The sequence below is a fragment of the Orycteropus afer genome, unplaced genomic scaffold, assembly GCF_000298275.1.
Source record: "Orycteropus afer afer isolate SDZICR_OR568_19922 unplaced genomic scaffold, OryAfe1.0 scaffold00124, whole genome shotgun sequence".
NCBI classification, from domain to species: Eukaryota; Metazoa; Chordata; class Mammalia; order Tubulidentata; family Orycteropodidae; genus Orycteropus; species Orycteropus afer.
In genome coordinates this window covers 7,870,648-7,894,812 of record NW_006921711.1, presented here as the reverse complement: position 1 = coordinate 7,894,812, position 24,165 = coordinate 7,870,648, and the positions used below count along the sequence as shown (strand labels likewise).

Here is a 24,165-nt window from a genome sequence, read left to right as displayed (position 1 = left end):
TTCCTCCGACACTACGAGGCCGCTCTGGCCGCTGGAGTCCGAGCCGACGCGCTGCGCCCGCGCTGGGATTTCCCCGGCGCCTTCTACTTCGTGGGCACCGTAGTGTCAACCATAGGTGAGCGGCGCGCCCTGCGCGTGTCCTTCCCCTCGCGCCTTTCGCTTGCCGCCCTTTCCCTGTTCAGTAGCAGGATTAGCGTCCCTTGGACCGCTCCGTGTACTTGCCTACTTTTGTCTCAACCTCTTTTCTCTGCCCGACTCCTTCCTCCTGCTCCTTCTCTCTTTCCTGGCTTTTAGCGTGGGAGGTGGCCCGAGCGGCCCATTTCTGGCGCGCCCCCAACGGTGACTCTCTTGGCAGTGTCGCCTAATGGGGAGAGCCCTGGCCCGGGCGCGGGGCCGACCCGGGGCCGCCCGTGCTCTAGCATTTGCCAGCTCCATGACTTAACCTCTGTGAGCCTCAGTTTCTCTACAAAAGAACTTGTGAGAATATACATCAAGTGGCTGCTGTTTTTTTCCTATTTCCGACGCTCCCCCTGGATCTCAGTTTCCTCACTTAGATGGTTTCGAAAAGCCCCCTCTCTCTGCACTCTCACCGTTTCTATCTCCACCTCTCCTTTCTCTCCCTTTCCCTGTTATTCTTTACCCTCCGCATTTGCACCTCGGCGTCTTCCAGTCTTCTTACCCTGGGAAGGACAACTACTTTTCTCAGAATATCTCTCCTTAGATCTTTTCACATTCTTCTCCCGCAGTCTACACCTTATACCTGCCCTCAAAGAAAAATCCGTTAGACGTAGGAGGCCACAACTTCAGTGGCTGTTGTTTTGAGCTTCCTTTGGTTCTCAGCCTGCCTCCTCTCTGCTATCCTCCAAATTCTTCACCTCTTTCCTTTTCTTTGTCTCCTCTCCAGTGGACACTGACACCAATGGGTAGCTTGAAGGGGGACAAAAACAAAAACAAAAAACTCATTGCAGTCAAGTCGGATCCGAGTCATAACGACCCCTCCTTGGATTTCCGAGGAGATATCTCTGCAGAAGTAGATTGCCCAACCTTCCTTCCCAGGAGTGGCTGGTGTGCTTGAACCAGCAGCCTTCTGGCTAGCAGTCAAACGCCTTAGGCACTATGCCACCAGCGCTCCTTGAAGGGGGACAGCTCCCCTATATTTTCTATCACCCTTTCTCCCATTTTTGTTACAAACAGTTCATGTTTTCCCAACTTTACAGATCCTACCTCTAATCACCTCAAGACACTGTCTTTTAGTAGTGCAATTTTGGAAGAGAGGGCTGAATTTGTTGACAGAGAAGTGAGGAATTTCACAGAAATCCTTTTCCATGCAGGGTTTCTGGGGTGCTTTCGTATACCAGCTGAGAGACAGAGGCCTGGACCAACTGACCTCTGTAAGCCAATGGGGATGGCTGTTGGAAGGCAGAGAGAAGTGTGCATCCATGTGCAGGATATGAGCAGCTACAGATGTCTCTCTGAGTGCATATGTATAGTCTGTGAAAGGGCTTTCTTTCCTTCAATGATTTTTCATGTGTCATGCTTGATCTTATTATTTTAAATAGAAAAGACAAATCTGGTACAAGTCTAAAGCACACACAAACTGGATAAAAATACCCTTTAAAAGCTATTTTATGTTGTTATGGTGATTGAAGATATAAAATGACCCTCTCCAAAAAAAAAAAAAAAAAAACCCTTTTAAGAGCTGCATCAAGTTGCTATAGCAACTAGTGGTTTTTTTTTTTTTTTTTTTTAAGTGCTTTAAAAGTACTAAGAATGCTTGTTAGTTCTGGAGGATGACATCATGCATTCATAGCTCATTATGGATTTGTGCTCTTCCTCTTGTAAACATGCCCTTTTGCTTTCTTCCACCTAGAGGCACACTTGTGCTCATATTGGCTGGTCATGGCATTTTGTTCCCAGTTATAGGCTCTGGCTTCCTAAAGGAGCCCACAGGGTAAAGGGGAAGCTGTTGGCAGTGTCCTCTTCCCCTGTGGGCCATGAGTCCATCCCATAGAGCTCCATTCTAGTGACCTGTGATCTCTGTGCCTCTCTGAAAAACTCCCATCAATCCTTCATTCGTTGTCTCTTTGGAGGCAGTGATTCCGAGCCCAGCCAGGGCTTCTAAACCTTCCCTCAGCTCTGCACAAAATCAAGTCATAGTGTTGGCAAATAGTTCCATGCCCCAGCCTTTAATCTGCTGGTAAGATTGGCTGTTCTTTAGTCAAGCAGAAAGGAACTATGTTCTCCTCCTTGATTTGTGTTTTCAGATGTAGGCAAGCAGTGTAGGAGGGCTACACTGAAGTGTGTAGCTGTGTTACAAATGACCCAGAACATTGCTTCCAAAATCTGCTACAGGGAGAAATTCATCTCTGAAGAGAGCTACACTCATGGACCCAGACCAGCCTGTGGACCGCTCAGGGGTGAACTGATCTGTTGGGGTGCCAAGAAAGCCACATGAGTAGCAGGGTCTCTGCCAGTTATCTGATCTTGGGCAGTGATTCAAATTGGATACTTCTGTCAGTCAGATCAGTTCTGCTGAATCCTCAAATAGTATGATTGCCGTTTTTTAGCCTTCTCTTTGCAGAATGCGCTTGGATGATGCCTAAGTAAAGACCTATGTGCATCAGTTTCTTTTCTGCTTACATGATTCCTTTCTCTTAAATGCCTTAGTCTTCAGAGACAATTACTATTACTAATGCTTTATTAATTCGGCAGCTCAGGGAACCAAAGCTCTGTCCAAAATGGAAAGTCAAGACTCTCACTTTGCAAGCTTATCCACTGAAGAGGAAAATAAGCATGTACTCCGTTTCATTTGATTGGTGAAGACAACACATTGTATATGGTTCCTGAAGCAGTGTGAAATTCAGGGGACCAAAATGATTTTGTTCAGCTACCTATACTGCTTAATCAAAAAGGACATTTTTTTTGTGTGTGTGTGTTGTATAATCAACGATTTGCTGTCAGGTTGATTCTCACTCATGATGAGCCCATGTGTACAAGAGTAGAACTGTGCTCCATAGGATTTTCAATGACCGATTATTCAGAAGTAGATTGTCAGGCCTTTATGTTGTGTGCAGCCAACTAAATGATTCATCTAGACTTTAGTATAGAAAACTCTTCATTCATTCCATAAATATGGTATATGTTTGTGTCCAGCCCTGTGCTATTCTGTTGAAATGTAAAAGCATATTCTACGTGGCAAAAGTTAAAACTTATTTCAACATGGGCAGCTGGAGGTCATTGTTTATAGGTGGCATATCTTCTCCATCCTCACTAAAGGTGGATAGAACAAGAAAGGGCCTTTTGTCTAAACCCATGAGGTCCAGAGTGACTTGTCCAGGGTCACACAGTTAAATAGGGGCCCAAGTAGGTCCGGAATCTTAGTTGTTCAGTGTATGTTCTACTAGTTTCTATAACTGACAGGCACTTTCTTGTTTGGTGCTGAAGCATTTAATAACAGATGTGTGTGTGTTGGTCGGTTTGAATGTATGTGTATGTGTCTGACACCAGGGCAGGGCTGAGCAAGAGGACTGGTTTACTGGTCAGTCCAGCAACTCATTAAGTTCAGAGGAACTTGAAAGGTCAGAAACATCTTACAGATCAGATGGACTGGAAGCATCTGGCAGGTCTTAGACAGCTGGACAGGCAAGAGCTAGTATGAAGAAGATTAGAAACAGGAGCATACCATGTAGAAGACATTCTGACTTACGGGAAGCTCTGGTCCAAGGACAGAAGCTACTTGCTCTCCACTTTCTGTTCTGTTTGTGTGGGTGTGGTGTAGGGAAGGGGAAAAAGAGACAGGAATTGACCTTCAACTAGAGGGGGACATAGAGTGTTCAGGTATGGCTGTGTGTACTCAACGTTAGAGGGGATACCCTGATAAGATTGAATATTTGTTCTGGCATTTGGCTTGAATGGGGCCATATATCTAGAGCTAGGTAGTTTGCAATTTGTAGACGTTCACATGTGTCCACACAGCACAGACCCAGTGGAAATATTTGCCAGTGATTATTCAGCAGTTGAGGCTGCATAAATAGTCAATCTGAATAGTTCAAGCAAAATGAAAATCTACTTTGTGATCTAAATTATTCATGTTTATTGCTTACACTGAACTGAAATCCTGGGTAATTATTAATTCTCCCATTTATGTTATGTGACATACTCCCTAGGGGCTGAAATCAAGTTTGGTTTAATGTGAATACATCTATTTATTCATTCCTCCACTTAGCAAACATCTGAGATGAACATAACTCGTCACAGTGTATGTGTGGCCATTGCCATACTGTTTTCTGCCTCTCCTGTGATTATATGAAATCCTAAAGAGAGGTCCCTGGTTGGTATAGACAGTTAAGTGCTAACTATTCAATGAAAAGTTGGTGGTTCAGGGCCACCCAGAGGTGCCTTGGAAGATAGGTCTGGTGATCTGCTTTTGAAAACCCTGTGGAGCAAGTTCAACTTTGTACGCCATGGGATCGCCATGAATGGAAATTAACTTGAAGGCAACTAACAACAGCAAAAGATAAAGATGGTGGCTTATGTTCTTTTAGAACTAAACAGTATTCTTAGAGGCAGTGGTCCAGCTCACATGTATTCAAAACAGATCCAAAGAGTGTTAATCCATCATTTCACATCCTAAAGGATATTTTATTGGTTTACTTTGAAAAGATTAAAAAGAAACTCTCCATTGGTGTTTTAATTATGCAACTGCTATTCAGATTTACACATAGGGAAGAGGAACATATTTAAAAGTCTTCTTCAAATGGCAGCTTGATATAAACAGAAATATTTCTTACTTCCTTTTATTAGTTTCTTTGGCAACGTATTTTAGCTATAAAGCTAAAATCATGCAGCTATAGAGGGGATGGTGTAGGTATGAGAGTGGCACTTTTGGCACTGCATAATTTAGCTTGCTACTTTCAGAATTAGGCACACTTAATTATTCAGCCACAAGATTAGTAACAAGTCCTAACTTTTTTTTTTCTCCTTTTTATCATGGATTTTTTGTTTGTTTGTTTCTAATGTTTTTGCTACAAAGGAAACTAAGACATTATAAGACTGAAATGTCGCTACCACATTTACATTTACATTCGATTTTCTTTTGACATGTCTGTGATCCAGCTGGAAAAATTCTGATACCTGGAGGGAAATATTTTACTCAGTCTTTGAAGAGCACCTCATATCACTCATTTCTCTCATCACCTATTTTGTATTGAAAAGACGATGCAACAACAATATTGAAGGTCATTTAGGGGAAAAAATGCATCATTTAGATTTAAAGCTTTAGTGGAGAGCAGGAAATGAGTCTCCCATTCACTGCTCCATCCTCAGCTCCCAGCATCAGACCCGGCACATACTAAATACTCAATAATTATTTTATTAAATGAATAAGAAAGCAGCTCACTCATAATATTACAGCTGCAACACAACTTCATCTTCCCCAGCAAAAGGAAAAGTTGGTGGTTCGAACGTCCCCCCTCCCCCAGAGGGGGGAAACTAACTGATATGTGTTAAGCTGCTTTGCTTTGTTAACATTTTATCATCAATGTTGTTTCCATGCTAACTCATAGCCTTCACATACTAATTTTAAACTTGTTGCCATTGAGTCGTTTCCAACTCATAGCAACCCTGTAGGACAGAGAAGAACTGCTCCGTAGGGTTTCCAAGGCTGTCATTTTTAGGGAAGCAGACTGCCCCATCTTTCTCCAATGGAGCAGCTGCTAGGTTCAAACTGCTGATCTTTAGGTTAGAAGCAGAGCACTTTAATCACTGTGCCACCAGGGCTCCTGATACGAATTTTAGTATAATATTTCACCTGGTTGATGTGCTGTAATTTACTACTCCTGTTGCTGAGTAGGAATCCCTGGGTGGTGCAAATATTTAAGCATTCAGCTGGGTGGTTCAAACCTACCCAGAGGTGCCTCAAAAAAAAAGGCCAGGTGATCTGCTTGCAAAAAGTCACAGCCAGGAAAGCTCAATGGAGCACAGTTCTACTTTGACACACGTAGGTTTGCCGTGGGATGGGACTGACCTGATGGCAACTGCTTTGGCTTTGGTTTGGTTGCTAGGTGGCTGAATGGTTTCCAGTTTGGGCTATTTTGAGTAATTCCACAATGATCATCGTTACTCATATGGCCTTTTCCTGCTTCTGTAATATCTCCTTGGGATGAATTTCCAGTGGTGGAATTGCTGAGTTAAAGGATACAGTTGTTGCTGTTGTTGTTTTAATTGTGATTTGGGTGAAAATTTACAGAGCAAATTCACTTTCCATACAGCAGTTCACGTACACTTTGTCTCATGACATTGACCACAATTTACCACAATGCAACAGCTCCCCTCCCACTTCCTCCCCATAGTTACCTCTTCCCAGTGTCCATCCCTCCACGCACTCTTGCCCCCGAGCTGTCTCCCTGTGCATTAGCAGCCCTTCTTTCTCTCATGATTGTTAGGATACAGTTGTCTTTATGGCCCCTGTGACCAACATCTTTGGAGTGAGGGACTTTATGATCTCTCCCAAGCTAAGCTTATGCCTCTACAAAGCCTAGCAGAGATTGATAACTATCCAGATAATTGCTCCATAGAAACAGGCTACAAATCCACTTGGTTTTCTCCAGAATTACACTTAATCCCAGAAGCTGAGTTGCCTTCCAAACAAACAAAGCTGTGGCTTCAATGTCTTCAGCATTCCTTGCTTTCAGGAGTGTTGCTTCCTTGAAAAGTTTCAGGTGAATGGAGAATGGCAAGAAGGTGAAACATACCAGAGCACCTGTCAGGTCATCAAAGACTGAGGCCACAGAGGTGGGTACCAGTACCCTCTTCACTCCTGTTCCCTGCATTCCCAGGGATGGTCTGCCACACTTCTGAGCCAGGTCAGCTGAGGGAGAGTGTTCTTCCACTCAGCCTGGAATGGCTCAGAATTGCAACAAATGGAACAAATATGTTGTTATTATGTGCCGTCAAATCAGTTCCTACTCTTAGTGACCCTATGTACAACAGAACTCAACACTTCTCAATCCTGTGCCATCCTCATAATTGTTGCCATGTTTGAGCCCATTATTGCAGCCACTGTGTCAGTCCATCTCACTGAGGATCCTTCTCTTTTTTGCTGACCCTCTACTTTACCAAGCATCATGTCCTTCTCCCTCCTGATAACACATACAAATTGCATGAGATAAAGTCTCGCCATCCTTGCTTCTACGGAGCATTCTGTCTGTACTTTTTCCAAGACAGAGTTGTTCATTCTTCTGGCAGTCTACATTACATTCATTATTCTTTGCCAATACCGTAATTCAAAGGCATCGATTCTTCTTTGGTCTTTCTTATTCATCACATGAATAAGCTTTCGCATGCATATGAGGCAGTTGAAAATACCATGGCTTGGGGCAGATGCACACTAGTCCTCAAAGTGACATCTTTGCTTTTTAGCCCTTTAAAGAAGTCTTTTTCGGCAGATTTTCCCAATACAATACATTGTTTGATTTCTTGACTGCTGCTTCTATAAGTGTTGATTGTGGATCCAAGTAAAATGAAATCCTTGACAACATCAGTCTTTTCTCCATTTATTACATGCTTATTGATCCAGTTGTGAGGATTTCTGTTTGTTGGTTTTCTTTATGTTGAGGTGTAATCCATACTGAAGACTGTAGTCTTCAATCTTCATCAGTTAAGTGCTTCAAGTCCTCTTCACTTTCAGCAAGCAAGGTTGTATCATTTGATTATTGTAGGTTGTTAATGAGTCTTCCTCCAATCCTGATATGCCATGTTTTTCTTCAAAGAGTCCAGCTTCTTGGATTCTTTGCTCAGCATACAGATAATAAGTATGGTGAAAGGATACGGCCCTGCCATACAACCCTTTCCTGATTTTAAACCACACAGTATTGCCTTGTTCTGTTTGAATGACAGCTTCTTGGTCTATTACAGGTTCCTCATGAGCACAATTAAGTGTTCTGGAATTCACATTCTTACAATGTTATCCATAATTTGTTATGATCCATATAGTCAAATGCCTTTGCATAATTAATAAAATTCAGGTAAGCATCTTTCTGGTATTCTGGAACATTGTTGTTGTAAGGTCGTATCTTATAGAGATACCATGACAGAGTAGAACTGGCCTGGTAGGGGTTTTTTGGCCCTCCCCAATCATTTAGACCCAACATATATTCCATCATCAAAAATAGACAGTAGCAGAGTTACTATAATTGGGAATGGAGCCAGAGTCCTGCCCAAAGCTTCTCCAAGGCATCCAAAACCAACCTGAAGACAGCTAACTGACCTGCCTTCCTCATTCTAAACAGTGGAACAGGGATCTCAGAGAGAGGGAGAGATTGCCCAGGGTCACACAGCAAGTCAGAGGGGTATTATCTGAGAGCTGGAGCTCTCCAGGACGCAGTTCTCTTTGTTCTCATCTTCCCTATGTGGATTTTGAGTTCCTTGACCTCAGGGCTTGAACTCTCATCCTTTCCTGAAGGAGTTACCTGAATTCTGCCAAACATAGATAGGTAGGTGGATATTGCCACACAATACACATACACACATGCATGCTACTCAAACTGTGAAACAGGTACAGAACCAAACCCAGCCATAGTTGTGAGCATATCTAGGCTTCCTTCCCAGGAGAGATGAACACTAAGCTGTACATAAAGGAGGAAAGGGAAGAGCTTGTAAAGATAATGGCAAGGGCAGCTGAGGCAAAGTAAACAGAGTGACTTGGAGATGTCCTCCAGGTAAAAACTCCTGCTTAATATGACATGGTGGTGTGGTAGCCTTAGGTCCATGTTTGAAGGTAGAGTTTCAGTAACTGCCCCTATCCCCATCTAGAGTGAGCCCCCCCTTGCCTGTGTTTGGCTGCCTCAGATTCAGAAGAGCTGGGAGACAAAACATACAGTCATCAGTCTGCTCCTATTGTCACCCCCACGCCCTTTAAGTCCTTCAAATCCTTCCTTTGCTCCTGCCCATCTCCATGGACTCCCAAGATCCAGAGCTAGGGCAAGGGCTGCCAGTCAGCAAGCCGGAGCATGTGTGTAGCCTGAAGTGAGCACAGTGGACAGAGATTCACCCTCTGGGGACAGTGGCAGAGGATGCTTCTGGACCCTGTGTGTGACTGTAATCTCCTCCCCGGCCTCCTGCCTTTCTGGGAAAACCCTAACTCAAGGCTATGATCCCACTTCATTAGCAGGTTGTGGGTGACTGGTGTTCCTAGGCCTTGTGAAAGATGCAGCTCTGGAGGACCCATTCCATCTGCTACCCAGAAATTAACTTCCAGGTGACCTAGAGTTGGAGTTTCCAGAATCTTGTAGCTTCAACTTTTTCCATGTCTGGATACAATATCTTTATACTCACAGTAGCAGATGTTGCAGGCAGGGCAAGAGGGTAGTGTAGAGTGGTGCTCTCAAACTGTCATGAGCAGGTGACTCACTTGAGGTGAGGCCTATGAGTCTGCATTCCTCACAAACCCAGTGATGCCCATGCTGTTGGCCCCAGATCACACTTGGAGAAGCAAGGGTCATGAAAGCAGCAGTGAATATGGAGGGAGTGGACTTGGAGCCTAGTCCCAATTCTACCCAGGGCATCACTAGGTAGGTAGGGTGGTTGGGTGTGGACCACACCAGTGACACTGTCAGAGAGGATGACACCAAAATGACTGTCTATAAATTTTTTGTGCAGTGTTTCAGCAGAAGTTGAGCATTTTTTATAAAAATGTAGCTATTTATAACAACAACAACAATTTTCCTAAGCCTAGCTTACATGTATCAATATAACAGTTCTGGTTACCTAGTGCCACTCTGACAAGAATATACCACAAATGGATGGCCTTAACAAAAAGTTTATTCTCTTACAGTTTGTAGGCTTTAAGTCCAAGTTCAAAGTGTCAGGCTCTAGGGGCTGGGTGAAAGCCCCTCAGCCTTGGGCTTCAGCTCTGCCTCCAGCTACTGGCCTACTGAAGCTAGAGGCTTTTCTTCACTCAGACAGCTGCTGGCTGCTGAGGCTGCCAAGCTCAAGGTTGACAAGTCAAAAGGCACAGTCCTGATGTTACCAAACCACATGGCAGGCCATTAATTCAAGTCCATTGTATGTCCCCAGGTCGGCAGAGTATAGCAGGCTGCTGAACAATGACAGGGCTACATGCAGCATCCAAGCATGCCATAAGTTAGAGACTATCCCCAAGGCTTCTCCTTATATACAGGAAGCAGACCACATTCCCTAAGGCAGCTACTCAGCTGTTCACAGTAGATTCCACCATGGAGTTGATTACCAGTCTCATCATGGGGAATACTACATCCAGCTGCCCAGCCATTCAACCAGGCCCAACCATGTTGACATACAAACTGAATACCACAATACCTACAAGGCTAAAACTCTGCTGATTTATTTACTTTTTGAACCTTCTGATGTGCTCCTGTTGAAGCTGTCATTACCCAATTACAGTGATGCTTCAAATCACGTAGTTTTCATCTGCCCATATATGTTGTTGTTTCTATTGCTGCCAGTGTTTTTGTAGTCACTGATTTTGTGAAATTTTCTGGTGCTTTAGCTACAGTGTTGTGATAAGTAGTATTTGGGAACTTGTATCAACAACTTTTTTGAGAATGACGTAGTAATTAAAGGGAAAGAAGGAGAAAATTCAAAAAAAGGCTTCTGTTGGGTAATAATGTTATAATTCCATGTAGAAAGATTTTACAGAACAATTTTGTTAATATTCATATGTAAGAAATATTACATTTAAGCATTTTACAACTATATTTATCACATATTATTCTATGATTAAAATTAATAATAAACATTACCAAGGATTCAGTAAGGAGCTCTGGTTGCATAGTGGGTAAGACATTTGGCTACCAACCAGGTCAGTGGTTCAAACCCACCAGCTGCTCTGTGTGAGGAAGATGACACAGTCTACTTCCATAGAGATTTACAGCCTTGGAAACCCAATGGGTTGGAATTGGTTCGTATGGTCTGGAACAAGAGGAGGTCCTTGTGGGGAGGGAAGATACCATGAGTTCCTGCACTGGGTGACCCCAACCCTAGTGATGCCACTGGCTCTGCCGCTCACTGGCTACATTGGCTTTGGGCAGGACACATCACCATACTGTGCCTCAGTTTCTGTTTTCCTAAAGGAGGGAGTGCCCTGGGTCCCTGGAGTGCCTTCTAGCTCTTATGTTCTCATGTCTGGGAGTGTTACTTGTGCACCTCCTCCCCATACAGTTTAGTGTAGACTAAGCCTCCAGCTGTGCAGCCTGCCTTCCTGGGTTCCCATCCTGATTCTGCCACTTAGAAGCTGCCTGCTCCTGGTGAGTTGATGCACTTCTTCATGTCGCAGTTTCATCCTCTTTCAACTGAGGACAATGATGGTTCTTGCCTGTCTTAGTTTTCTACTGCTGCTATAACAGAAATACTACAAATGGGTGACTTCAAATATCAGAAATTTATTTCCTCACAGTCTAGGAGGGGAGAAGTCTGAATTGAGAGCACCAGCACTAGAAGAAGGTTGTCTCTGTCTTGGGGAAAAGTCCTTGTCAGCTTCTCTAGAGTTCTTCCCGGAGTTCCTTAGAGATCTCCACGTGACATCTGTCTCCCCCCAATTTGTGCTTACTTCTCTGTGCCTAATCTGCTGCCTTTCTATCTCAAAAGTGATTCACCTAAAACACATCCTACACTGATATGGCCTCATTCATAGAACAAAGAAAACCCTATTCCCAAATGAGATTGGCTCCACAAATACAGTGGCTATGAATCCAACCCTTGTATTTGTGGGGCACCATTCAATCCATAAGACTGCCTCATGGGGTTACTGTAAGGACTGAATGAGCTGATGGGTGTAAAGCAATGTCTGGTGCATAGTCAGCCCTCCATAAGCATCCACCCCCAGAACTGGACAGCTGTTCTTTCTGTGCAGGAGGGAGACCAAGGCACAGCTCACCCTGGCCACACTGCCCTATGCACAGCCCTCCTAGGCCCTCAGCCACCCCTGCAGTGTGGCATCTGCTGCATTCTGGTTGGCCACTGTCTCTCAGGAATGGCATTGTCCTATGCTGTTACATAACTGGCCTGGAGAGGGAAGATCCTTTTTCAAAGGCATTTTCTTTGGGTCCTTAACTTGAATGTCTTAATAATGCCTCACATGAGTGCTGCTCTTCAATCTTTTTAAAGTAACATTTGGTGAATGAGGAAATAGTGTTGTGAGTAGTGGGTTAGACCCTCCCTCTGCTGCAAGAGCCCAGCCCTGGGTCAGTGCTGAAAGGGACACAGGGAAAGGGAAGCCACAGCCCTGCCCACCTCCCTTGTTCCCCAGGTGGGCTAGGGCCTCCCAAGAGGCTGCAGAGCTGATATTAGCAAAGAGAGTAGGTTTTGGCTGAGGTCGCCCCACACTCTTCTCTGAGGTGGAGCTGGTGTCTGGACTATGGTGGAGGCCTTCTGAGGAGTGCACTGCAGCCAGCAACCCAGTTGTGGATGGGAGCCAGGTTGCTGCTCCAGGAGCCAGGCTTAGACTTGCCCTGCAGCTACCACAGCTCTGATGGGTGCAGAAAGCCCGGGGACCCTTATTCCCTCTCAGAGGCCTCCTAGGACAGGAGCTGCAGAACCTGTGTCAGCATCTCCCCTTTCCAAACTCTCCACCATGCTGACAGCCAGGACTTTTATGCTGGGAATCAGAGGGATAATAGAAGCAGCATTTGTCTCATTGATTGCTGCCTCCATCCCCCAATATGTAAGGCTTGCTGATTTACTCTGTGTTCATCTATGTTTACTCAGGAATCTCCCCAAAAACTTAGGACATCAAGGAAGATGGTATTATTGCATTTCATAGATGCAGGTTCAGAAAGATTAAGCAACTTGCCTGGGGTCACACAGCAAATCAGTCAGTAGTAGGAGAGAGAACCCAGGGCTCCTGAGTGTCCCACATCTTCTCTGCTGCCCCTGAACTGTGTACTACCACAGAGGGGGAAGAATCACAGCTCACTGGGTTCTGCTGTGTGGTGGGCATAGAGGAGAATGAAGAGGTTTCAGTGAAAACTAAAGCACAGTTAGGGACACTGGGATCTGGCTGTGCTGTGTTCCTTGCAGCCTCAGCAGCTACACTGAACTGAGGGCTGGCTGCTTTCCATCCTCTGCAAAGCAGCACCTCTCCATGAGGAAGGCTGCCAAGCGAATAAGAGTGGGTGAGCAAGCATGGTGCTCTGGGAAGGGGCTCAACACAGCACACTGTGCACAACCAAGGTCCTGCCCAGAGAGGGGACCCCATGACCTGAACTTGAGACAGCAGGAGCAGGTGTCGGGCAATAGGGACAGAAAACCAAAGAACCAGAAATTCTGGACTTGTGTAGAACAGCAAGGAAAGTTTGGGGACTCAGCCAGTTCAGGACCAGGTCTAACAAGGGCCAGCTGGTTTGGGGAAGGTAATATGCTGGGGTACATCCCTGACCAAACACTGGGGGAATGCGTAAAACCAAATGCCTACCTGTTAGCGGCCATCTAGATCCAACAATGGATCTCTTCTCATCCAGAGCAAAGAAGAATGAAGGAAACTAAAGATATATGGAAACAGTTTGTCCAAGGGACTGGTACATCATGCGACCCTCAGCCTACACAACTATCAGACCAGAAGAACTAGATGGTGCCTGGCTACCAATGTCAACCATTCAGAAAGGGATCTCTGTAGGAGATCCTTGATAGAGTGGAGAACAATGTGGAACGAAACTCAAAATCATTTAAAAAAATTAAAAAAGTGGGACCAGGTTTGCTGATCTGATAAAGCCTAATGGAACCCCTGAGACTATGGCCTCTAGCTGCCCTTCAGGTCTGGAATTGAACCCACATCTGTGACTTCCAGCCAAACAAAAGACAGGCATATGAGCTGAACATTTACATTAGGTAGTTACACTCCTTGGAGAGAACAATCATGGGAGAATAGAAGGGCTATCTATGCACAGGGAAACAGCTTGGGGTGCAAGAGTGCATGGGAGGAAAGGACACAGGGAAGAGGTAACTATGGGGAAGAGGTAACACAGGGAAGAGTTAACTATCAGGGGAGCTATTGCATTGTGGTAAATTGTAGTCAATGTCTTGAGACAAACTGTATGTGAGCTGCTATATGGAAAGTGAATCTGCTCTAAATTTTCACCCAAATCACAATAAAAATTAAACAAACAAACAGCAACAACAACAACAACAAAACCAAGCATCTGCCATTACACCCCATTTCCTCAGTTCCACAGAGTTGATTCTGACTAAGAGTGACCCTATGGGACAGAGTAGAACTGTCCAAGGCTGTAAATCTTTACAGAAGCAGACTGCCTCGTCTTTTTTCTGCAGAGCGACTGGTGGGTTTGAACAGCTGAGCTTTAAGTTAGCTGAATGCTTAACCACTGTACTGCCACCCTTAACTAATGCACTCCATCCCCTCACCCACACTCCAGGCACTTTAAGCCTCCAGGCCATTGCTCATGCTGTTCTCTCTACCTGGAATTTCCTTCCTTTCTCCCCATTCTCTACCAGGTGAACTTGGTGGTCGAGACTGTGCTTCAGTGGTGCCACTAGAGCAAGACCCTCTATGAAGTTCTTCTTCCCATGTCCCCAGATATGCTGTAGTTTCTAGCTTCTATGTCAGTTTTCCCAGCTTTAATGTACTCCTCTGTTCAATGTCAAAAGCTGGCACAAGACCTAGCATATAGTAGGTGTGCAGGTCGTTTCCTTTCTTCTTCCAGTTCAGGTGCTACGTCTTAATAGTGCTTGTCACTGCCGCAGTTAATAATAATAACAGACATAATAGCAGTCGTTGTGCACTGAATGACTACTATGAAGTGGGCACTGTGCCTGGAAATGGAGATAATTAAAGCAGGGAGGTAATTTCTATAAATCATGGGGTATAATGCTTGGCATAAATTAGTTGATTAATCAATATTTGTGGAATGGAGGGAGTGAGTGAGTGAACGAAAGTCTTGGACTGCCAGAATCAAAACACTAAACTCAGGCTGGACTTCAGGAACCTCCAAGAGCATTCCCCACTGCCACCCATGCCCCTGTTAGCTATGACCTCACCCCTTTGCTTGGGCTGTTGGTTTAAGGATCTCTCAGCAGTTGGCAGGTATGCAGCAGGGCTCACACCTGTATGGGGCTCCCTTGACCCTTAGTGCTGTCTCTATGCTCCCTGGGTCAGCTGAGTTCTCATCTTGACCCTGCCTGGGCCCAGCAGAAGTGAGGAGAGCTAGTGCTGAACTAGGCACTTCTGAGCTTCAGTGGCTATAGGCTCCCAGGAGCAGTGGGAAAAATAGAGTCCTGAACAAGGAAGGCCTGGCTTCTGGTCCTCCCCCTCCCCCCACTAGCTTACATTCCCCATCTGGTGCTGGCTATAGTCGCATCCCTCAGCCACAAGAAGACCCTGCTGAATTCTACCTGCATCCAGCAGATCCACCTTCTCCCTTTGCCTGCCCATGGCACACCCCTCAGAAACTGGTTCACAAATTTGATGGAAGCTTAATCAGCAATTAAAGGCAATTCCACAAACCAGGAAGAAGCATCCCCACCCAGACAGTCCAGCACCCTCACAATGCTTCCAAAAATATTCAGAGAAGCTTTTATTGGAATTGGTTGTCCTGGCTTTCTGGAAAGTTACAGTTGAGATAAACGCAAACCATGAATCTCGCTCCGCGTGACTTCTCCCTAATCCTTTCCAAATGGCCATGATCTCGTTCCCTGCTGCCAAATGTTCTGAATTCCAAGCACCTCATGTGAGCCTGCTTTGCTCCTAACACCAGGACCTGCCAGAAATGCTGCAGGCCTGAGACAGAAAGGAAAACACAAAACTCTGCCCGTGTTAAGTGTGCCAGAATTTCCTATGAGGGCAGGGCATGTTCTGGAGGCCTTGCAGTTTTTGATTGTCAGGCTCTAAACTGGAGGGCCAGGAGAGAAACAGATCATAAGTGAGCCAATTCTGAAGGAGATCTGGAAGGCTGAGCAGTAGACAGGGAAGAGGACCTTGCCTGTGTCAGTGCTGAGGTGGGACTGCAGGGCCCGACCCACATGGCTCCCTCTACTAGTCATTCTCATTCTTATGGGCAGGTATTTGTGTGACTGTTTTGTCTGCCTTGCTTGCCAGACACTGGGTTCTGGGAAGATTAGAAACCTATCTAGTTCCCTGTTATATCCCCCAATGCCTGGTATAGTGCTTGGCATGTGGGAGATGCTCCAGAAATATTTGTGGAATGAATGACAGTTGAGTGAATGGCCGTTTCCAAGATTTTCAACTCTACCCAGGTACCAGTTCAAGAAAAGGAAAATATGAAAATTACCATCTATGAATTAGATGCTTTACTTTATAACAGAAAAGTGTCAGGGATTCATTCCAGATTTTCTGTACCAGGTACCCCAAACCAAAAGAAAAAAAACATTGCCATCAAGTTGATTCCAACTCATGATGACCCGTGTGCTACAAAGTAGCACTGCTCCATAGGGTTTCCTTGGCTATAATATTTACAGAAGCAGATTGCCAGGACTTTCTTCCACAACGCTGCTGAGTAGGTTCAAACTGCCAACGTTTAGATTAGTAGTTGAGCACAAACTGCTTTTGTCATCCAGGTACCCTAGCCAGGTACCCCAGGCATTTAAAATGAAATGTACGTGAAATCAGTATTTCAGGAACTAAGCAAATGAGTAGGAGCCCTGGTAGCATAGTGCCTAAGGCACTTGACTGCTCACCAGAAGGCTGGCGGTTCAAACCCACCAGCCACTCCTCGGAAGGAAGGTTGGGCAATCCTGCTTCCGTAGTGATACTGCCTCGGAAACCCAAGGAGGGGTCGCTAGGAGTCGGGGCCGACTCGACAGCAAACAACAGCAACAACAACAACAAGCAAATGAGTGCAATCCACTTTAGTATCATTTCCACCTTCACACAGACCTCATATCCTAAGGCAGCCCAATCCCTAATGTCAAAGGAATTAGGGTTGAATTAGTTGATGATTCAGAACAGTGAATATGTAACAAGAGCTGAAATGGGTAGTGCACCCTGCACTGGCTGCAGATGTTCAGAGGAAACAGGGGTCCTTGAGAAGTCTACTAGAGACTAGGTCCTACACCAATATAGACACCATTACTAACTGCTTGACGTGCATTGTTCCACCAACTGGACCAGGTAGGTATTATGCCTGTCTCCATTTTAAGACGGAAGAAGTGTGCACTTCCATGCCCCAAGCGGTAGTGCCTGTTCTTCACCTGTATAATGGTAAAGGAGAAGGTGCAAAGGGCCTACTCCTGGGTTTGAATCTTAGCTCCGTCATTCACTGATGGTTTGCCTGGCACATTTCTTAACCTGCTGCCATCATCTGCTAGTCTGCTTATTTATTCATAGAAGATGTCTGGCTCACTGCCTTTCTCTCTGCCCCTCTCCAGACCCCATTCTTGGTTGACCCATCCAAGAAAAGTCTGAGCTTGCAGTTCTTGACCATTTCATCTACAGTGTTTTTCTCCATCCACTCTAACCCATCACTTCCAGGGTTCTACCTTGTTTTTAATTGCACTAATTTCTAATTTGTAGACTCCAAACATCTTACCTTTTGACTACCACCTCCCATCCTTCCAGCTATTGTCCTCTATCACCCCAGTTCAACACTCTTTTGAACACTTCAAGACCTGTGGTCCATGAACAGTCTTACTATTCTGCTTTGTCATCTTCTTTGGGCCTTCATTTCTTCTCTAATGCAACTTAGATTTCTTGCTTTGGCAAGGACCCTGAACTTCCTTGCCCCTCTTTGTGTGTATTGTACCCCTCTTCCCATTCTGCCACCATCAAATTACCAACCAACTTTCCCACCTATTCCTCACCTGCACCTACACAGCTGAATATGGCTAAAGAAGAACATATAATGGTGCTAGCTGGTTTAGCTTTAAATTAGTGCTCCTGGGTACCAGCTGGACACACCACACAGCAGGCCAGCCTACCACACTTCTAATGACCTTTCCTCCTACTTCATGGAGAAAATGTAAGTACTCAGACAGGCCCCCTTATCTTCACACCCCCAAATCTATCCACCAGGTGTAGCTGCTTTCTCTCCTATTGCCATGGGTGAAGTATCAGGTTTCAAATGCCTCCTTCACTGGGTCCCATCCCCTTGAAATTTCACAAAGACTTTGCTTCTGAAAATTGCTCCTACTCCTGCCGTTACAACATATTGTTTTGGGCAAATCTGTAAAGGACCTGTATAAAGTGCTGAAGAGCAAAGATGTCACTAAGGACATCTTTGTGACATCAGGACAAAGGTGCACCAGATCCAGGCCCTGGCGTTTTCAGCCTCATATATGGGGCAATCTACTTCCGTAGTGATACTGCCTTGGCAACCCAAGGAGGGGTCGCTATGAGTCGGATCCGACTCAACGGCATGTAACAACAACAAAATGTATGTGAAAGCTGAACAGTTAATAAGAAAGACCGAAGAAGAATTGATGCATTTGAATTGTGGTGTTGGCGAAGAATATCACATATACCACAGATTGCCAGAAGAACAAACAAGTCTGTCTTGGAGGAAGTACAGCCAGAATGCTCCTTAGAAGCGAGAATGGCCAGACCTCATCTCTCATACTTTGGTCATGTTGTCAGAAAGGATCAGTCCCTGGAAAAGGATATCATGTTTGGTAAAGGAGAGCATCAATGAAAAAAAGGGAGATCCTCAATGAGATGGCTGTGATGATGGGCTCAAGAGTGGCAAAGATTGTGAGAATAGCGCAGGACCGGGCAGTGTTTCATTCTTTTGTACATAGGGTCCCTATGAGTCAGAACCCACTTGACAGCACCTAACAACAACAATGTGCCATTACCTACCCCCCCATGCACCTTCAATTTATATTCTATCAGTGTACAAGCATACCATATTTCCTTCCTTCTTAATAGACCCCTCCCTCGACCCTCATATCATCTCCCACTACCTCACCATTTCTCAGGACAAATTCTCAGAAGAGCAGTCAATAGACTCCCTTCTTCACTTCCCATTCTTTCTGAGAGCCACAGCAATCAGGATTCCACCCTCACCTTCCCATGGAATCTGTATTTGTAAGGTCCCTAGTGGTCCCCTTTGGGAAAATTCAGTGGTCCTTTTATTGTCCTCACCTTACCCAGTATATCAGACACCTCCAACCTGGCTAAGGGCGTGTAATTATGACAGCTAAGCATTCTTCCTTCTCATTGTTCTTTCTCTTGGCTTCTCTGAAACCAAGAACATTCTCCTTGTTCAGCTTACTGCTTACTGCTTACTGACTGCTTTTCTGTCTCCTTTGCTTCATCCCTCCTTCTGTGTGACCTCTCATTGTTCAAGGGCACCATGCTCAATCCTCAGACCTCCCTGCACTCTCTCAGACCATTTCATCTCTTTAAACACTGTGTGTCTGCTGGTGACTCTCAAATGAATAACCTCATCTTCCATTCTAAGCTTCAGAGCCACATGTCCAACTGCCTACCTGATATCTCCACACAATGTCTAAAATATATCAAAACCTAATGAGACCAAAATAGAACTCTTGGTTTCTGTCCTAGCCCACTTCTGACTCTCCCTCTCCCAGAATTCCTCATCTCATTAAATGGCACCAACACTGAGGAGGTGTCCTGATTCTTCTTTCTCCCTAACTTCCCATATTCAATCCTTCAAGTTCTGTCAGCTCCATCTGTAAAATACATCCTGGTCCCATCCACTTGCCTTCCTCCACGCCCATCCCTATCAGCCCAGCCTGACTACCACCATCATCTCTTGCTGGGGTTACTATAGCAATCTCCTAACCAACCCCCCAGCTTCCACCCTTCTCCTTGATAACCTGTTCTCTACACAGCATCGAAGGAGATCATTCAAAGCATAATTCTGTCAAGACTTCACCTTGCTTGAAACCCTCCAGTGACTTACCATTACAAAAATCTGACTCTTTATCGTGACCTGCAAGGTGTGATTTGACCCTACCTCTCCTAGCCTCACTGGTAATGCTCTCCCCTTTGTTTGATGCCCTACAGCACAGCCAACCCTTTTATTAGGCCTCAGGAGCTTGACTGCTAACCAAAAGGTTAACAGTTTGAACGCACCAGTGGCTCTGTGGAATAAAAGACGTGGTGATCTCCTCTTGTAAAGATTACAGGCTAGGAACTATAGGGCAGTTCTACTCTATCATATAGCATTGCTGTCACTTGTAATTGACTCCACAACACACAACATTAGACCTCACTTGCTGTTCCTGCTCCTCAGAGCACAGCCTCTGAATCTGAGCATGGCTGACTTCTTCTCAACCACATTCAAGCCTCTGCTAAAATGTCACCTTTCTGAGGGGTCTTCCCTGAACACCCTGACTATAGCAGAGTCCCAATAGACCCCAGCCACTCTCTGGCACATCACCCTGTTTGTTGCCCTTGTAGACATCCTACTTTCAGAAATTATCTGACGAACATCTTTGTTTACTTATTTGTTACCTGGCCTCTGCCTACTTCCTGCATCATGAGAACATAGTACTTCTTTGTGTTGTCCACTGTCATAGTCCCATTGCTTAGTACAGGTGCTTAACACTTGTCATTCATTGAATAATTGAATGAACTTCCAAAGCTTCACTTTTTGTATCATTAAAATGGAAATAATAATAGTTTCTGTTTCATATGGCTGTTGAGTGAATTAAATGAGGATGAATGGAGGTGCTTAGTCTGGTGTTGGCCTTTAATAAGCACTCGAATATGAGCTATTGTTTCTATTAATAAATAATTTGGCTCAGGTCATACAGTGAGTGGCAAAGTTGGACCCTGGGCTGAGGTTTCTGACCCCCTCCTTTGCTGTTTCCAGTATGTCTGGTACAGCCTCGCAAGGGAACAGTGTGAGGGAGGTCAAGAGGCAGTCCTGTGCCCAGCATGCCAGGCAATTCTGCAACCAACTGGCCTTAAACATGTTAAAGAACAATGACAGGTGAGACTGGTTTAATAGGGTGAGGTGAGATAGGAAGGCCTTGAAAACTAGCCAGAAACATTTAGACTTGGTATGGGATACAATTAAACCAGTTGTAATGAACAAATCTGTCCTGGAAGGAGTTTCGCTAGAATGCTTCTTAGAAGCGAGGATGGCCAGACTTCGTCTCACCTACTTTGGTCATGTTGGCAGAAGGGACCATTCACTGGAGAAGGATATCATGCTTGGGAAAGTGGAGGGTCAGCGAAAAAGGGAAAGGCCCTCAATGAGGTGGATTGACACAGTGGCTGCAACGACGGGCTCAGGTATGGCAAGCATTGTGAGGCTGGTGCAGGACCAGGCAGTTCTTTGTTCTGTTGTTACTATGAGTCAGAGCCAACTTGACAGCACCTAACAACAACAATATCTAGCTGACCCCAACTCACAGCAACCGCATGTGTGTCAGAATAGAACGGTCCTCCATAAAGTTTGCAGTGGCTGAGTTTTTCCAAGTAGATAGCCAGCGATTCCTTCTGAGGTGCCTCTGGGTAGACTGAAAACTCCATCCATTCAGTTAGCAGCTGAGCACATTAAGCATTTGCACCACTCAGGGACTCCCAGGGAGCAATAGGGAGCCACTATAAGTTACTGATCAGGAAGTTATGTGATGATGAGTGTTTTAGAAGAGCAGTCTGGCTGATTAGTCAGTATATAGTTATATCATTAATTTAGGCAGTCTAGTTAGTCTAAATTATTGGTCTCTAGATTGCACGGAACGACCAGATAACTGTGACATCCCTTGTTTTGGCTGTTCACTTGAATATTTAAATCAGCCCACGGCCACTCATCCCCATCACTTTATAAGGAGTGTATGTGTCTCTATGGGTGGTAAATCCTTGAGGAATGTGTACTAAGTGCTCTATATTCAGCTCTGAACTGTTATGTGATTCTAAACTCATTCAAGAGGATTGCCAATGTGTATTGTCTCTTCATGAGCTCTAAGAGACTCATGATCTATAGTAGTCATAATTTTGTTTTATAGCTATGGATGTGCACACTTTGAACAAGGATTTAGCAGAATTGGGAGCTCTGGTGGCATAGTGACTAAAGCATTTGACCATTAACCAGAAGGCTGGCTGTTCAAACCCACCAGCCACTCCTTGGAAGGAAGGTGGGGCAATCTACTTCCGTAGTGATACTGCCTCAGAAACCCAAAGAGGGGTTGCTATGAGAGGGGTTGCTTAGCAGCCACGTACAAGTCTTTCTCATGGCAATGTCTGCCTCCCAGGGTCTTACAGAGAACCCTCATGTAATAGCTGAGAGGTATCTATAGAAAATAGGCCTATGGCAAGCCCTGGTGGTATAGTGCCTAAGGCATTTCACTGCTAATCAGAAACCTGGCAGTTCACACCCACGGGCCACTCCTCGGAAGGAAGACTGAGCAATCTACTTCTGTAGAGATATTGCCTCGGAAACCCAAGGAGGCGTCACTATTGGTTGGATCCAACTTGACGGTAGTGAGTTTGGTTTTTTTGGTTTTATGGCAAGCACTGAAATTGTTCTGCAGTCCAAATATTTGACATCTATCTTTTAGATAACTTTTCCATCATACTGACTCAAAAATACAAGTCAAGCTCGTTAATCTTTTACTTAACATATTATGTCACTACATGAAAATTAAAACTACACCTTCCTTGCTTTCACTGATGAAAAATTGGTCTATGATGTGCTCAGGCTTTTTTTTTTTTTTTTTTTTTTCTGTTTCTTCTCTTTCCAGACTCGGCAGAGTATGATCACACATTCTGCCTTGATGCAGGGAGGCTCTCAAATATGAAAGCATTAGGTTTAACTTGCTGAATGAGTTCTCACAGCTGGCAATGGAAATGGTGATGGTTAATAGAAACTGCTCAGTGGTCCCCTCCTTCAAGTGGCACCCAGGGCACGTGCCATACCTGCCAGACCTTAAATATGCCTCTGCATAATAGGGTGAAAGTCAATATAGGTTTGTTCATTTGTTTATGTGGCAGCCCAATGCTGAACATTTGTGTGCAGAATGAATTGGGTGGAGGGGCTTGGGCTGGGGGCTGGGGGACCATGTGGCTTTTGGAAAGGAGCAGGGGAGTAGTTATGAGAGATGTTTTCAGGAGACGCATGACAGGACCTGGAAATTAGCACTCCCCTCCCTCTGCCTATCTTGGATTTCCTGGCTATCTGTTCCTCTCCCATTTCTTGGCATCAAGGCCACCTTGAAGATCTAGAGAAAGGGCCTGTCCAAGGGCCTGGGGATCTCTACTGTACGTGTGGGGATTTGTGTGACTGACTGTTAATAGAGGGAGATAGTTGAAGATGCTGCATCCATACAGGAGGTGGGAGTGGAGTCAGGCTGAGGCTGGAGCCCTTCCTCCCAAGCTGTGCACAGCAGAGCGGCCCTCCCTTCCCTGGTTAAAGATAGCTGAGAGCAGCCTCCTTTGCCCTCCAAGTGAGGAGAGTATGGGGTGGGGTGGGGGGAATGAAGCAGAGGTTGGTGTGTAGCAATGACCTCAATTCATGGCATATTTGTCCCCAGAATCATCTCCACCTCCATCTAAATTCTGGCTTTACTTCTTTCTTAATGTTTTCTCATAAAATGCCCTCTCGTTTATAGCTGCTTAAGGCTGAAGGGCACCTACAGACTTGGAGCTGGTACTTTGATTAATTCTTTTCCAGTTCTTGACCCTTCCCAGGGCCAAGCAAGGCAGAAGGAGGTGATGCAGGGCCTGCAGGGAGAGACCTAACTTCTCCATGTAACAGGATTAAATGAGCCAGTGTCTGCAAGGCCATGGCTCTTCCCCCTTGTAATGTTTCCAGACATTTCAACCTAGGAGGATGTCACTGTAGTGAAACACGTGTCTTTTACAACTCTTCCCAGCCCCCTGCAGCTATGCACAGAGCAGCCTGTAGCTGGAGCTGAACCTTAAACTAACAACCTGCCTTCCCCAGAACTGGCAACAAAATGTGTTTATGCATCAAAAATTCCAGAACTAGAGAACTCCAGAGACACTTGAGATACAGATACAGGGTGTGTGTGTATATGTGTGTACTTATTTGACTTTCTGCTTTTTTCAGAACACTTATCAAGCCTGTATTCCAATTTGGCATCCAGAAAACATGATCTCCATCCATTTATTCAACAAATATTTATTGAGTACTGTGGTAGTTATGTTTGTGTGTCAACTTGGCTGGGCCTGGTTGAGTGGCTGGGCAGCTGGTGGTAGTTATTCCCCATGATGAGACTGGCAATCAA

At 45.1% G+C, this 24,165-nt stretch overlaps 1 protein-coding gene across 1 annotated transcript in view; it reads left to right on the top strand.

Annotated features, from left to right (window-relative positions):
• KCNK12 (potassium two pore domain channel subfamily K member 12) overlaps positions 1–24,165 on the top strand; it is a gene marked incomplete at its 5' end in the record, with an annotated part of 97,266 nt that continues 73,101 nt past the window's right edge. The window contains one exon of the mRNA XM_007944407.2: positions 1–115. Within this exon, the coding sequence (XP_007942598.2) occupies positions 1–115 (115 nt within the window). The remainder of the gene's footprint in view (positions 116–24,165) is intronic.